At 38.9% G+C, this 17,091-nt stretch overlaps 1 protein-coding gene across 1 annotated transcript in view; it reads right to left on the bottom strand.

Annotated features, from left to right (window-relative positions):
• Positions 1-4,331: 4,331 nt before the first annotated feature.
• The window catches only part of LOC142851324 (phospholipid-transporting ATPase ABCA3-like), a 123,914-nt gene continuing 111,154 nt past the window's right edge, over positions 4,332-17,091 (bottom strand). The window contains exons 29-30 of the mRNA XM_075975192.1: positions 4,953-5,026; positions 4,332-4,472 (exon numbers count right to left, since the gene is read on the bottom strand). Of these exons, the coding sequence (XP_075831307.1) occupies positions 4,332-4,472; positions 4,953-5,026 (215 nt within the window). The remainder of the gene's footprint in view (positions 4,473-4,952; positions 5,027-17,091) is intronic.

Genomic DNA, 17,091 nt, shown 5'->3' with positions numbered 1-17,091 from the left:
AAAAAATTCTTATAAAATATTCTTAATTTCTTTGGTGTTTGTTTCAACCTTTCCCTGTACATTTCTGATTCTTTCTGTTAACTTAGGTAATTTCTTTATGTTATTAGCAGGGTCAAGGGTTTATCACTCTCATTTTCTCAAAGAATCAGCTCTTAGATCCATTTATTCTTTGTTTTTATTTAATTAAATTTTGTTTTAAAAATTCTGTCTATTGAAATTGAGTTTGCTTTGTTCTTATATTTTTTAAATTCTTTAGTGGCATTAGGTAGTTTATTTGTGCACTGTCTGATTTTTTAATGCAGGCATTTAGAGCTATAAATCTTCTTATAGGAACGCTTTTAATTGTCCTAAAGTTTTTATTATTTTATATTTTTAATCTTCATTTCATTCCATGAATTAAAAAAATTTGATTTTTTCTTTGACCCTTTCATCATTCTGTAAAAATTATTTAATCTTGATGAGTTTGTGTACTTATTAGAGATTTGCTTGCTGCCCATTTTATTTTGCAATATGGTCAGGTAGAATAATGGAGTTATTTTAATTTTTCTGAATTTGTTTTGTATCCCAGGATGTCCTCTATATTAGAGAAGTTTCCATGGACTACTGAGTAGAATTAATTTTTTTATTTTTTATTTTTTTAAGTTTATTTATTTATTAAGGATTTCTGCCGCCTCCCCGCCACTGCCTCCCATTTCCCTCCCCCATTAAGTCCCTCTCCCTCATCCGCTCGAAGAGCAATCAGGGTTCCCTGACCTGTGGGAAGTCCAAGGACCACCCACCTCCATCCAGGTTTAGTAAGGTGAGCATCCAAACTGCCTAGGCTCCCCCAAAGCCAGTACATGCAGTAGGATCAAAAACCCATTGCCATTGTTCTTGAGTTCTCAGTAGTCCTCATTGTCCTCTATGTTCAGCAAGTCCAGTTTTATCCCATGCTTTTTCGGATCCAGGCCAGCTGGCCTTGGTGAGTTCCCGATAGAACATCCCCATTGTCTCAGTGTGTGGGTGCACCCCTCGCGGTCCTGAGTTCCTTGCTCCGTGCTCTCTCTCCTTTTTTTGATTTGGACCTTGAGATTTCAGTCCGGTGCTCCAATGTGGGTCTCTGTCTCTGTCTCCTTTCATTGCCTGATGAAGGTTAATATTCAGGAGGATGCGTTTGTCTTTGGATGAGTAGAATGAATTTTGTTTCAAGTTTGGGTAGAATATTTTGTAAATATGTGTTATATCCATTATGTAATGTCATTTAATTCTGATGATTCTGTTTTTGTTAAGGTAGCCTGCCTGTCTATTGAAGAAGGTAGGATACTGAAATCACCTACTATTAAAGGGTTTAAAATAACCTATGGTTTTTTTCGTTTGTTTGTTTTGTTTTTTTTGAGATGGGGTTTCTCTGTTTAGCCCTGGATGTCCTGGGATTAATCCGTCTCCTTAATTCCAGTAGTACACTTTTTATGAAGTTATGTGCTCCAGAGTTTGGTACATATATGTTTAGGATTGTAATGACTTCTTTATTAACTGTTCTCTTGATTAGAATGGAGAGCCCTTCCTTATCTTTCTAATTAGTTTTAATTTGAAGTCTATTTGCCAGATATTAGAATGGCAATGCTTGCTTCCCTTCTGGTTCTATTTGGAGTTCCTTTTCCATCTTTTTACTTTAAGGTGGTGCCTATCTATAAAGACGAGTTTCTTGTATAATACAGAAAGATAGATTTTGTTTCTTAGTCAGGTCATCAACTCTGTCTTTTAATGGGAGAACTGAGGGCATGGGTATTGAAAGATATGATTGAAAAGTTTGTGTTGACAGCAGTTTTTTCTTTTTGCTATTTGTGTTCTTAGTTGTATTTTGTATTTTAGTAATTATAGCTTCATTTTCTTTATACACTCTCTTGGTTATGCTTATTACTCTATTCAGCCTGAAATATTGTTTCCTGTGTTTTGTGTGGGGGTGGTCTCCTGGATATCAATCCTCTTAGCCTCATTGGTTCATGAAAGGGTTTTCTTTCATCTTCAATCATGGCAGGTGGTTTTGTGGAACACAACAGTCTAGTTTGTCAGGTAGGATCTTTCAGAACTTGAAGTGTATCGCTCCAAGTTCTTCCAGCTTCAAATTTTCCACTGACAAAACAGCTGTTATCCTGATGAGTTTTCCTTTATATGTGATGTATTTTTTTCTCTTGTAGCTTTAAATATTTTCTTTGTTCTGCATAGTCTGATATGTTGTAAGGTGTTTCTTCTGTGGTCTTATCTTCTCTTGTATATGTATGTTGTCACTCAGTTTGGGGCATTTCACTTTTTTTTTTAAAGATTTTTATTTATTATGTATATAGGTTTCTTCCTTCATGTATCCTGCCATACAGAAGAGGACACCAGATCTTAGTACAGATGGTTGTGAGCCACCATGTGGTTGCTGGGAATTGAACTCAGGACCTCTGGAAGAGCAGCCAGTGCTCTATTCCTCTGAGCCAAGCATTTCACTTTTATGTTCATGTCATAGAACTAGCCTTTGCCACTGGCCTGGAATTCTCCCTTGTCTGTCAATAATTCGATTATTTTGTTCTTTCATGGTGTCCCCTGATCCCTGCATGGTTTTTTCCTGTGCTTAATTTTTTAAACATATATTTTTTGCTTGTGTAGTGTAATTCCTCAGAGTCTTGGTATTCAATCTTCTACATGAGCCATTCTCCTTTCAAGGCTTTCCTTTGAGTTTTGTACTTGGGTTAATGACTTTTTCAATTCTTTCTTCATTTCAGCTTGAGGACTCATCAATATTTCTATCTCTTCATTGAATTCTGACTTTAAATCTTAAACTTCTGTCATTTTGTTCAGTAGTATATTTGTTACTTCTTGGACACCATTCTGGCCTGTCTTAGACTGGGCCTGTGTGACTATAATTAGGCTAGGTAAAGCTAGTGCATGAGCTTTTTGGACCTAGGCCAGGCACAGCCAACCTTCGTCTGCAGCTACACTTATAGATTTGGAGACAATGGTGTGAACAGGAAGAAGGAGTCACCAGGTGGAGTCAGGGCAATGGGTCTTGAGGAAGGTGAGTCTGGAGATGGCAGAATGACCGTGGAGTAGATGAGAGAGGAAAGAGAGACTTACTAGTCAAAGATAGCTCAAAAAAAAAAGTGGATTCATAGATGAAAACTCTAGGACTATGAACTGCTTGCTGAGACCACGTCTGGGTCTGTGGTCCTGCTGCAGCTGGGGTATGTGATGATGTCCATGGCCTGTGTTGCCACAGGGTGTCATAGAAACCATGAATGTTGAAATCCAATGGCCATGCTGAGCCAGCCCTGCCCATCACTGTCCCTGGGAAAGCTGACTCTGATTCTCATTGGATGTTACAGCAGGAGAGCTGGCCCCACACCCCATGAGAAAGATGATCACTTGGGAGAAATGGCCCCTCCCCACACCATAACCCCTATGGCATGGGCCTAAAAGAGCTGGCTCCGCACCTCTCCTGAGGTAGGCAGTCTCAGTGGCCCAGACTGACCAGTTCAGCTACAACCCTCTAGCATGATTAATAAAAACTCAGAGACAGATATTGGCTGTCAGCTTGAAGGTCAGAAAAACAAAACAGTCAGTCACTGGCTCTTACCTTTACCTCAGTCCAAAATGGCGTTCCTGCCTCCAGGAATCCTCAGAATGAGACTGTGTGAGAGCTGTCTCCTCCCATTTTATATTCCTCTCTAGTGCTGGGATTAAAGGCGTGTACTTCTATCACCTGGTTTCTATGTCAAACTATTGTGGCTACTGGGGTCAAAGGTGTGTATCACCACTGCCTGCTCTGTAAGGCTGACCAGGGCAACTGTTTTACTCTCTGATCTCCAGGCAAGCTTTATTTATTAACATACAAATGAAATATTACTACACCACCCAGAGCCACATCCTGGGCCTTTGGTTGGTCCACCCTAACATCTACCACATCTATGCCCTGCTGGAATGTGTGAAGGGACTGGTCCTGTGGAACAATAACCACAGGATCTCCATGACTTGGGGCAGCTGCAGGATACCTGAGAGGAGTTTCAGTGAGGATCCAGCGACGATGGTGTGCCAGAGGCCTTGAACCACACCAATGACTCATTGCAAAGAATAATTTGTGGGAGGGACTGACTGGACAAAAGGGTACACTGAGGACTTTTAAGTTTCAAAGTAGAGTGAAAGAAATCTTCACGGTTCGGATAACTTGTCATTCACTCAACTTTCAAAGCCTGCAGACTACCTTCCCCTGGGTGCTCATCCGTGTGTGTGTAAAGTCCTGTGAAAGACTCCTGTGTATTGAGTTGGGGACAGCAGTCTGAGAACAGAGGGGCACTGGTGGGTCTGCAATCTTATAGCATGTTTATTTCCTCACAAGCTCTCCTCCTGTCGGTATTAGCAAAGGTCAGAAAGATTTGCTCCAGCGTCACTTGTTTGAAAGAATAGTCTTCTAGATTGAATAGCTCTTTAGCTTCCTCCATAATTCCAAATACCTTAAACAAACAAATAAAAGGCGAAATTATCATGCAATATCACTAGGTAACCCTTTCCCCAACCAGGACACAAAGATAAAAGGAGGTAAAAAGCAAAAAGGAAAGACAACTGAAAAACATTAACATGCAGCTATCCTGCACACCCCTTCCCCTCTTCTACTTTCACATGCTGTTGGACAGAATCTGTACATGGAGCCCAGGCTGGACTCATATTGGAGATTCTCTTGCCTCAGCCTCCAGAGTACTGGGACTGTAGGCTGGCCTATCCATGCATACCTAATCAATCATCCTCATTCTCTTGCTGAATATGACATAATAATTAATTTGGGGGTCAGAACATTTAATCAGTTAAATTCAGGTGGCCTTAAAAGTAACTTAAAAGTTTCTAATTCTCTGGTAATAGGATCCTCATGCATATGCTTAAGTCCCCGTGTTTTCTATTTGCCCTCTATTAACACGTTAGACTGCCATGAACTTTACCCTTCCCCAGCAGATTTCCTTGCTTGGAATATAGTAGCCAATAATCCCTTGAAACTCCTGGTTTTTGATGTTACCTAAGAAGAGAAAGATTTTTGACAAATTAGTAATGGAGAGGATCATAATGTTTCTTTTTAATAAAAAATACATTGTTTTATAGTGTTGGTTAGCATGGAACATGCTATATTGTCCAGAATGGCCTGGAACATTCTATTTAGTTCAGGTTGAGATTGAATTTATGGCAATCCAACTGCCTCTACTTCTCAAGTTCCAGGATTACAGGTGTGCATCACCACACCTGGCTTTGGACCCTACTATTTGGTAGTTTTGTATAACTCCTAGGTAATTTCTATTTTAATTTTTCACACAAATGGAAGAGAGAATATGTGCAGTTAATACAAAAGATATAATCTTCAAGATTGTAATCATTAAAAGGGATGACTGTGATTATCTCAATAGATTTACTTCTTTTAAAAATACTGACTTATTATTATTACCTATATATTATTATTATTAACTATAGCTTGAAAAATTGCAGAGGATTGACTAATTACATTTGGAACAATTGGTAACTCATACGATCAGTTACAAAACCTGAGATTTATATGAATCCTAGTGTTTGGTACCAATACTGTAGCCACTTCTAGTTAGTAGGATACATTGGGAATCACCACCAGTGGAATGAACTGGGATTAAAATGTTTTAAAGGCAAGCTAAAATAAATGTCAATAAGAATAGCAATTCTTTTGTAATGAATCCATACACAAAATTATGAGTAGTTTTCAAGTTTTTTAGTGCAAAATATATTAACTACACATAAATAGGGTATCAGAGTATTATTATAAAGAATCTATGTTTTTTTTGAGGAAGTACGCCATTGAGACAGGTTTTGAGAGTTCCACCCTTCCCTTTTGCCCTCCTCACTTTGTGGTTACTGTTGATGAGGTAATCTTTCAGCTTCCTGCTTTGGCTGTCTGCTGCCATGCCGTCCCATTCATTACAGATTTTCCCCCTCTGAACCACAGAAAATAATCTTTCTCCTAGAAGCTGCTTTAGTTATAGTATTTTATCACAGTGCAGAAAATGACTGACATCTATAGCTTGGTGGCCCACAGTAAAGCTAAAGGTAACTGACACTCGCCACTCCCGATGGCGTCTGTGTTGTGATCAGACTCATTTTCTCTTCCTTAAAGGCAACCACTTTCCCTGGCTTCTATTGTTAACCATCTCTTAGCTGTTCTTTATTGTATTATTGCTTAAGAATGAACTCCTAGATATAATTGCTTTGTTTTGAATTCTCTGTGCTTCGCATGATAGCACACATACGCCACATATTATTTTTATCCATATTTTTCACTCAAACATGTTGTCATCTGTAGCCATATATTACTAATTTCTAGGAGTTGTTTCAGCAGTTTGTGGGCACAGAGAAGGGCATCTAGACTTGCAGACTGCTCCCACCACACACCGGACTTGTATCAACAAGTAGCTGCAGAGTAACAGCGTACGACCGTTAGCTTAGTTCATAAAAGGCAACACATTTTTCATCTCAGTGTTTTCAGTGTCATTTTATGTTCCTGCATTGTGAAAACAATATTTCCATGTAGCAGCAAACTGTCAACAGCCATGTGGACAAATCTCTTTCATAGCAGATCCACCAGGACCAACGAGACATCAAACGATTCCACACCAAGAGAGACACTGGACCAGAAACACTCAGCTAAGCCATGGAAATTATGAGATAATAGGTGGTCACTACTGTTTTGACTATTGTTTTCTTTTTTGTAATTTGTTATATAGCAATAAATATATATCCAGCTTGGAACTATTATATGTATATAATTTTGATTTGAACACTGTCTATGTTCTGAAATTTTTGTAAAATTAATTTCTAAGAATGTATTGTTACCACAAAAATATCAAGTATTTTTTATCCTGTTTTTATGTGTGTTCCTCTTATTCATTCTGTGCTAGTTCTTGGTGTGGTTAGTCATCTACATGTTAACTGTCTTGATGATGGACTTGCACTTCACTGCAAGGCTTAGTTTGTATTCCCTAAATGATAATATCACCCTATATGTGTACTGACTACTTTGGTTATTTCTAACAGTATAAAAATCACACCCTCCAGAGCCTTCAGCTTCTAGACTGTTGACAGTACTGAAGTGACCACTGGCTATGTCCAGCCTGGCTACGGAGAGTGCGCAGTGTTGTTGCTGGCAGTGGTTTCAGTCTACTTGCTTATATTTTGAACTTCCTGGAAGACACTGTCACTCAGTTTTTGTTATAAAATTGTCTCTGTGTTTTCAGTCTTTTTATTCATGAGCTCTATTTTGTGTGTGCATGTAAAATCTCAAGATTCAATACTAGGATACCATAAACATTCGCCACACCATAGTCATTTGGTTTTAATTTCAGTGAACATAATTTTCACCTGTGAAATTTTTACTTATTTGAAAATTGTATTTGTCCTTTTTCATAAAAATTCTTTACCAAAACATAACATATACAAATTTTCTTTTTGGAGCTAACATCACTCTATATAAGCCTGAAACTCTCTATGCAGACCAGGTTGGCATCACACTCATAGAAATCCATCTGCCTCTACATCCTGACTGATGGGATTAAAGACATGTGCTACTACATTTAGGCCACAAATAATACTTTTAAGGTCTTGTACATAATTTTAGTGAACTTAAAAGAAGAGGCCATATTTTACAATTCATTTTATGAGAGGAGAGAACCTTGATCCCCAAATTAAGCAATACTAGTGCCAGGAAAAAAAATTAGGCCAATACACTTCTGAGCACAGACACACACATTAATCAAACATTAGCAACTCAAATCTATAAATGTTTAAAAGTAGAATACATCACAAGCAAGTGAGATAATATTGTAGGAATAAAAAGTTGACTAACGTTGAAAATCAAGGTAACTTTCCATAAAAAGAAGAGAAAAATATATAAGTATAAAATTCAACGCTCATAAATAATTAAGATTCATGGTATCTTAGGAAAAAAATAGCATTTCAAGTCATCTACCCTATTAACTTTGTCCAACTGTGGTATCAGGGACTGAACCTAGGGCTTCACACATATTACACAAACACTGCACCATCAAACCACACTACACAGTCAGTTTTTACCTTTTGTTTTGAGAGAATCAGGTCACCCAAGCTGGCCTTAAACTTGTGATTCTCCTGCCACAGCTTCCTGAATAGCTGGTTACAAGTTTATACCACAAAACCTGGTTTCCTTATATACTTTTAATAGTCTTCTATGTCTTGATCTCCAGGTATAGTAATGAATTCGTTCTTTAAGTCCTATCAATTTTTGCTTCACATATTTAAATGCTCTTTAAGGACTGATATACATTCTTGCAATTGATCCTTTTACCACACCGATGACACTGACTACTCAAGTCAGAGACCTTTTACTATAGTTTGAATGTTTTCCCTTGAAACTCATGCTGAAGTTTAGCTGCCATTTTAACGCCGTGTAGATGTGCAGCCTCTGGGAGGCCATTAGATGAGCTCAGGGGGATATGTCCCCTAGGATGACATCAATGGCTTTATGAGAAGAGGGAAATAGATGAGTGTTATCAGTCAGGTTCGGTCTGTCTCCCCATGTGATTACTTATGCCATGTTATGACAGAGAGGGAAGGTCGTCTTCCAGAGTTGAGTGGATGCAGGATCTTTAACTTCCCAGCATGCAGAGCTGTGAGCAAAGCAAACTTCATTCCCTTCTAAACTACTTAATGCCAGGCATCTATTCACAGCAATAGAAAACTGACTAAGATATTAATCAAGCCAAAAGTATTAAATGGCACGTCACATCTCTGCCTAGTGATCAGAATACAGTAGTGGAACCAGAAAGAACCAGAATCCTGGGACAAATGATGGTATTAGTGTGCCACGTGGATGGTGATGTGCTGACTGAAGCTAGCACAGAAAACTGAGTACATCTACAGCCAACTCCTGCTCCTAAGGCTCAAGGAACATTAAGGAAGAGAGAGAAAAGGTTGTAAGAGTCAGAGGACCAGGAAGTCTGCTGTGAGACTGTGTCTCTTAGAAATGACAGGGATGCTGGACCCATGACACTTCACCAATATGGCTGAATAATGGCAGTATGAGTAGAGATGCTAATGCAAACGGTGGGGGTTGGGGAGAGTCTCACTGCTAGGAAAGAATTGTAAGCAACTGAAGATGGCTAGGAGAGGAAGGATTAGTCTTCCCCGGGGATGAGCCCACTAACTGTTTATCCAATACAAAGTGCTCAGCCCTCAGTTCACATACATACAAGCCACATAAACAAACTAAGTAGATTGTACTTATATGTTTTTCTGTTTATACAACAACAATAGTAATAATAAAGGGCATCAATTAGAGAGGAAGTGAGGGGGCATAGGAGGGGTTGGAGGGATGAAAGAGAAGGGGGAAGTGAAAATGATATAATTATATTTTATCTAAAAATATTAAAACCTCAAAAAATGAAGAATAGCTTTCCTCTCTGACCCCAACCCCAATGGCTTAGAGGCTCTTCTCCAACCTTTCTTCTCTCAACTCATCCCATCATCACAGCCTCCAGCACCAGCAGCATCCCCTGGGAACATACCAGCTGAGAGGGCCAGGGAAACAGGTAAACTGATTGAAGCCCTTCACCATTCCCTCCTCCCCTCCTAATCCAGTTCCCCAGTCTCACTCATAGCTGTGCAACAGAACACCTGCTGCAGCCTTCTTCATCCCCTGCCCACTTCTTCAGTGGATCCCACAGTCCTTCCTCCCCCACTTGTTGCTTTATCCCAACCCCCACTCCCTAGTAACTACTAACCCGCAGACCACTGCTGCCAGGAAAGCAGGCAGATGATTGCAGGTCTTCTTTCTCCTTCTGTTCATTCCTATCTAATCCCCAATCTCATTCTGAGCTCTGCAGAAGACCTTCTGGGGTGACCACACATCACTCTCTTTCCCATGGAGACTAAATAAGCAGATACTGGTGGAACACTCTTTTCTTCCCTTCCGTAAACCCTTTCAGACCACTAGCCTATCTGGAACCCCCACTGGCCATACCTACCAGGTCCACAGAAAATTTCCTTATGGCAACACACAGCCTCCACACTCTCCTAAAATTCAGAGAGGAAATAGAAACCAAGGAATGAAACACCCACCCAACAAAGACAAAACCAGACAGATATCAGCACCTAGAACTATAATTTTTCCAATCTCAGATGCCTAGAAGCCAGCAAGAAAACACAATAAGTAACAGCCAGGACAACATGTTTCCACTAGAACACAGAAACCATACCACAACAGGCCCTGAATCTTCCAACATAGCTGAAGTATAAGAAAAAGACCTTAAAGTAGCCTGAATGAAGATGGTAGAGGTCCTTAAAGAGGAAATTAATAAATCCCTTAAAGAAATCCAAGAAAACACAAATGGGGAAGGAAATGAATAATACTGCTCAAGATGTGAAAATAGAATGAAAATCAATAAAAGAAAAAGAAATGGAATTTTGGAAATGAAAAATTTAGGAATTTGAATAGGAACTATAGAGGGAAGCTTCAACAGAATGCAAGAGAATCTCAGGTATTGAAGACATGATAGAATAAAAGGATGTATCTGTCAAAAAAGTTAAATTAAGAAAATTCCTGACACAAAACACCTAGGAAATCTAAGATACCATGAAAGACCAAATCTATGATAATAGGAATAGAAGAAGGAGAAATAAACCCAGCTCAAAGCCATTAAAAATATTTTCTTTTTTTTTACTCTTTTTTTTATTGATAAAAGAAGAATAAAGAAAAAAAAAACAAATTTCCACCTCCTCCCAGCCTCCCCTTTCCCTCCCCCTCCTCCCACTCTTCTTCCCCTCCTCCCACTCTTCTCCCCCTCCTCCCACCCCTCTCCCATTCCCCCCACTCCTCTCCCCCTCTCTTTCCAGTCCAAAGAGCAGTCAGGGTTCCCTGCCCTGTGGTAAGTCCTAGGTCCTCCTCCCTCCGTCCATATCTAGGAAGGTGAACATCCAAACTGGCTAGGCTCCCACCAAGCCAGCAGATTGCGTAGGATCAAAACTGCGTGCCATTGTCCTTGGCATCTCATCAGCCCTCATTGTTCGTCATGATCAGAGAGTTCAGTTTTATCCCATGCTTTTTTTTGGTAATAGTCCAGCTGGCCTTGGTGAGCTCCCAGTAGATCAGCTCCACTGTCTCAGTGGGTGGGTGCACCCCTCGTGGTCCCGACTTCTTTGCTCATGTTCTCCCAAGGTCCCAATGAGGAGCATTAAAAATATTTTCAACAAAATCAAAGAAGAAAAATTTCCTAACCCAAAGAAGGTGATGCTTATCAAGGTGCAAGAAGCTTACAGAACACCAAATAGATTGTACCAGAAAAGAAAGTATCCTTGACATATTATAATCAAAACACTAAACATACAGAACAAAGAAAGAATATTAAAAGCTGCAAGGGAAAAAGAACAAGTAACAAATTAAGGCAGACCTTTTAGAATTACATGAGACTTCTCAGTGGAGACTTAAAAATCCAGAAGGGACTGGCCAGATGTCCTGCAGACTCTAAGACCACAGATGCCAGTCCAGACAATTATACTAAGCAAAACTTTCAATCACCATAGATGGAGAAATATGAGACATTCTATGATAAAGTCAAATTTAAGCAATATTTAATCTACAAATATAGACCTACAGGAGGTGCTAGAAGGAATAATCCAACTTAAGAAGGTTAATTACAACCATGAAAATACGGGGAATAAATAATCTCAGGCTAGCAAAATCAACAGAAGTAAACTCTCTCTCTCTTTCTTTCTCCATCACCACTCCAAATAATAACAACAACAAAATAACAGGAATCAACAAACATTGGTCGTTGATATCTCTGAATATCAATGGTCTCAATTCTCCAATAAAAAGACAAAAAATAGACTTCCAACCAAAAATCACAAAAGACAGCAAAGACACTGCATAGTTGTCAAAGGAAAAATCCACCAATATGACATTTCAATTCTTATTATCTATGCCTCAAATACAAGGACATCCATGTTTGCAAAAGAAACTCTACCAGACTGTAAATAACATACTGATCCTCACACAGTTAGTGAAAGACTTCAGTACGCCTCTCTCACCAGTAGACAGGTCATCCAGACAAAAACTAAATAGAGAAATGCTGAAGCTAGCAGACATTATAAACCAAGTGGACCTAACAGATATTACAGAACATTTCACCCAAGCACAAATGAATACATCTTCTCCTCTACATCTCATGGAACTTTCTCCAAAACTGATGATACACTTCTACAGAAAACAAATCACAACAGATACAAGCAAACCGAAATAACTCCAGGCAACCTATCAGACCACCAAGGATTAAAGCCAAGGATCAACAACAGAAACAACAGAAAACTTAGACTCATGGAAACTGAACAACTTTTTACTGAATGAAAACTGGAAATTAGGGACTTTATAGAATTCAATGAAAACGAGAGCATAACAAACCCAAACTTATGGGATACAGTTCATTGTGTAGTGCTAATAGGAAAGTTTATATCAATGAGTACCTACATAAAAATCTAGCAAGAACTCATAGATACAACTTAATAGTACACCAGAAAGCTCTAGAACATAAATAAGAAATCACACACCCAAAGGAGTAGATGGCAAGAAAAAAAACCAAACTCAGGGCTGAAATCAATAAAATATAAACAAAGAGAACAATACAAAGAATCAACAAAACAAAGAGTTGATTCTTTGAGAGAATCAACAAGATAGAAAAAAACCTTATCCAAACTAACTAAAAGATACAGAGAGAAGAATATCCAAATTAACAAAAACAGAAATAAAAGGGGGGGGGCATAACAACAGACATAAAGGAAATCCAGAGAATCTTAAGGATATACTTTAAAAACCTGTACTTCACCATATTGGAAAATCGAAAAGAAAATTTTGCAGTGGGTACCACTTACCAAAGTTAAATAAAGATCAGATAACTGATTTAAAGAAAGCAGCCATTAAAAGTCTCCTAACCAAAAAGGCCAGGGCCATATGGCATATACTTTTAACACAGAATTCTACCACATTTTCAAGAAGAGCTAATGCTAATACTCCTCAAATTATTGCAAAAAATAGATACAAAAGGAACATTTCCCAATTCATTTTATGAGGCCACAGTTACTCTGAAAGTGAAACCACATAAAGACCAACCAAAGAGAATTATAGACCAATTTTCTTTATTAACTTAGATGCAAAAATACTAAATAAAATATTTGCAAACTACATTCAAGAATACATCGAAAAGATCATCTGCCATGATCAAGTAGGATTCATCCCAGAGATGCAGGGATGGTTCAATATATGAAAATCAATAAATGTAATCCACCATATAAATAAAGTTAAAGAAAAGGACACATGATCATTTCATTAGATGCAGAAAAGGCTTTTGACAAAATCCAACACCCCTTCATGATAAAAGTCCTAGAGAAACTAGGGATACAAGAGGCATACTTAAATAATAATAAAGTCAGTTTACAGCAAGATTATAGCCAACATAAATTTAAATGGAGAGAAATTCAAAGCAATTCCACTAAAATCAGTAACAAGACCAGGTTTTCCACTCTTTCCATACCTATTCAATACAGTACTTGAAGTCTTAGCTAGAGCAATAAGAAAACTGAAGGAGACCAGGGGATTCAAATTATACAGAAAGAAGTCAAAGTATCTTTATTTGCAGATGATATGCTAGTATGCATAAGCAACTTTAAAAATTCTCTTGGGGGAACTCCTACAGCTGATGAATCACTTTCAGCAAAAAAGCTGGACAGAAAATTAACTCACAAAAATTAATAGCCCTCCTATATACAAACGAAAAATGGTCCGAGAAAAGAATCAGGGAAGTGACACCTTTTACAGTAGCTTCAAATAATAATATAAACCCTCAAATAATATAAAATATCTTGCGGTAACTAACCAAGCAAATAAAAGGCTTATATGATACAAACTTCAAGACTTTGAAGAAAGAAATTGAAGAAGATATCAGAAGATGGAAACAGCTCCCATTTTCATGGATCATTATGATTAATATAGTAAAAATGGCCATCCTACCAAAAGCAATCTACAGATTCAGTTCAGCCCCCTTCAAAAATTCCAACACAATTTTTCACAGATCTTGAAAGACAATTTTAAACTTCATATGGAAAAAAGCAGGATAGCTAAAATAATCCAGAACAATAAAAGAACGTCTGGAGGACTCACCATTACTGACTTAAACCTGTAGTACAAAACTATAGTAATAAAAACAGCACTGTATTGGCATAAAAACAGACACAATCAATCAAATTGAATTGAAGACTCAAACATTAGATTTATGGACATCTACGGACACCTGATTTTTGATAAAGTAGCCAGAGACTGGGAAAAAAAAAACCCAGCACCTTCAACAAATGGTGTTGGTCAAACTTGTCTGCATATAGAATGCATATAGATTCATGCTTATCAGCTCATACACAACTCAAGTCCAAGTGGATCAAATACCTTAACATAAAACTAGATACATTGAACCTGATAGAAGAGAAAGTAGGGAATAATCTTGAACTCACTGACACAGGAGAAGACTGAACAGAACACCATTAGCATAGGCACTAGAATCAACAGTTAACAAATGGTTCTCATGAAACTGACACACTTCTGTAAGTCAAAGGACAGTATCATCTGAACAAAGCAGCAGTCTACAGAATAGGAAAATATTTTTACCAACTCCACATCTTATAGAGGCCTAATATTAAAAGTCTAAAGAATTAAGAAAACCTAGATAGCAAGAAAACAAATAACCCAATTAAAATGGGGGTGCACATCTAAACCGAGAATTCTTAAGAGAGGAAATAACATGGCTGAGAAAAATTTAAAGACACATTCAATATCCTTATCCATCAGGGAAATTCAAATGAAAACTACTTTGACATTCTACCTTATACCTGTTAGAATGGCTACAATCAATAAGACAGGTGACAGCTCAGACTGGTGAGTATGTGGAATGAGGGGAACATCTATCCATTTCTGGTGGGAGGGCAAATTTGTACAGTCACATTGGAAATCCATATGGAAATCAGTATGGTGGTTCCTCAGAAAGATGGGAATTGATCTACCTAGCGATCCAACGACATCACTCTTGGTCATGTACTCAAAAGGACCCTTCACCCTACTATAAGGACACTGTTCAACAGCATTCGTTGTTGCTTTATTTACAATAGCTACCAATTGGAAACAACTTAGTTGTCCCTCAACAGAAAGAAAATGTGGTACATTTATACAATGGAGTATTACTCAACTTTTTTTTTTTTTTTCGAGACAGGGTTTCTCTGTAGCTTTTGGAGCCTGTCCTGGAACTAGCTCTTGTAGACCAGGCTAGCCTCGAACTCTCAGAGATCCGCCTGCCTCTGCCTCCCGAATGCTGGGATTAAAGGCGTGCGCCACCACCGCCCGGCTCAACTTTTAAAAATAACATCATGAAATTTGCAGGCAAATTGATGAAACTAGAAAAGATCGTCCTGAATGAAGTAACCCAGACCCAGAAAGGTAAAAACATGCATTCACATACATGTGGATATTAGCCTTTAAATAAATGATAACTCAGCTACAATCTGTAGACCCAGAGGTTAGGCACAGAGGAAGGGGCTAGGCCATGGATCTCCCTTGGAGAAGGACATATATTTTATTGGTAGACTGGGTACTGTGGCAGGTGTGGGAAGGGAGGTTCAGGTGGAGAGAGGGAGGGAAAATAGGGTTGAAGAAGAGGATGTAGGGAGAGATAGCTAGAATTGAAGGGCATTTGAGGGTTGGTATGGAAACCAGTGGAAGCTTTCTAAAATATATGAAGGTGATTCTAATGAAGTGCACAAATAGTGAGGGAGACCAAGTTCCAGGTGGCCATCTCTGTCATCAAATGAACCTGGACTGGGTTATATCCAATTGAGCTCTCAGACAAAAGGGTCCCAAGGAAATCTTCAAATAACTCAGGCGGTTGCCAAGACAATAGGTTGCTCTCCACAAACTGACAGCCAGGCCTCATTGGTGAAGACAAACGTCATATGACACATTGAACATGGAGAGGTTGGGCTGGTGCCTACATAGAACCTTCACCACCACGTTCTAGTGTCTTACTTAGGTACAGAAAGGTACTCTGCAGACTACCAAAAGAGAAATGTAAACACCAACCTAGCCACAAAACCTTTGATCTACAGTGCACCTAGGGCAATGGTGGCACAGAGTTTATGGAGTAACTGAAAGTTCACTCCATGAGATGTCAACTTGACACACAAACTAGAGTCATCTGAAAGGAGGAAAATATAATTGAGAAAATGCCTCCAGAAGATCCAGCTGTAAGGCATTTTCTCAATTAGTTATTGATTGGAGGAGGGTCCAGTCTGTTGTGGGTGGTTCCATCCTGGACTGGTGGGCCTGGATTCAATATGAAAGCAGGCTGAGCAAGCAATGGGGAGCAAGTCACTAAACAGCACCCCTCCAAGGCCTCCACATTGTCTTCTGCCTCTAGAATACTGCCCTGTCTGAGCTCCTATCTTGAGTTCCTTCAATAATGAACAACATTATAGAAGTATAAGTCAAACAAACACTTTCCTCCCCAACTTGCTTTTTGGTCATGGTGTTCTCTTGCAGCAGTAGAAACCCTACTAAGACAGAACTCATACCTGACATTGCTTGAGTGACCAAGAACCAGAGAGTAGTTGCTCAGAGACTTAGGGCAAAACTAAATAATACTGATCTTAAAAAAAAGTAGCAATAAAATGACTTATACTGATATTTTGCTACAGTCAAGGATCAGTGCCCTGCTCAGTCATGATCAAAGAAGCTTCCTCCTGCAGCAGATGAGAACAAATACAGAGACACACAGGCAGACATGTAGAGAGAGACAGACCTTGGAACACTCAGCCCGAAATGGGATGTCTCCATCAAATCCCTCCCTGCAGAGTTCAGGGACTATGCAAAAGAGGAGGTGGGAAGACTGTAAGAGTCAGAGGGGAGTAAGGACATCAGGAGAAGACCCTCTGAATCAACTGAGCAAGGCTCTTATGAACTCACACAAACTAAGGTAGTACAGGGCCTGCTTATATGTTATGTTCCCA

The sequence above is a fragment of the Microtus pennsylvanicus genome, chromosome 5 (assembly GCF_037038515.1).
Source record: "Microtus pennsylvanicus isolate mMicPen1 chromosome 5, mMicPen1.hap1, whole genome shotgun sequence".
Lineage (NCBI taxonomy): Eukaryota > Metazoa > Chordata > Mammalia > Rodentia > Cricetidae > Microtus > Microtus pennsylvanicus.
This window is presented reverse-complemented; position numbering and strand designations above follow the sequence as displayed.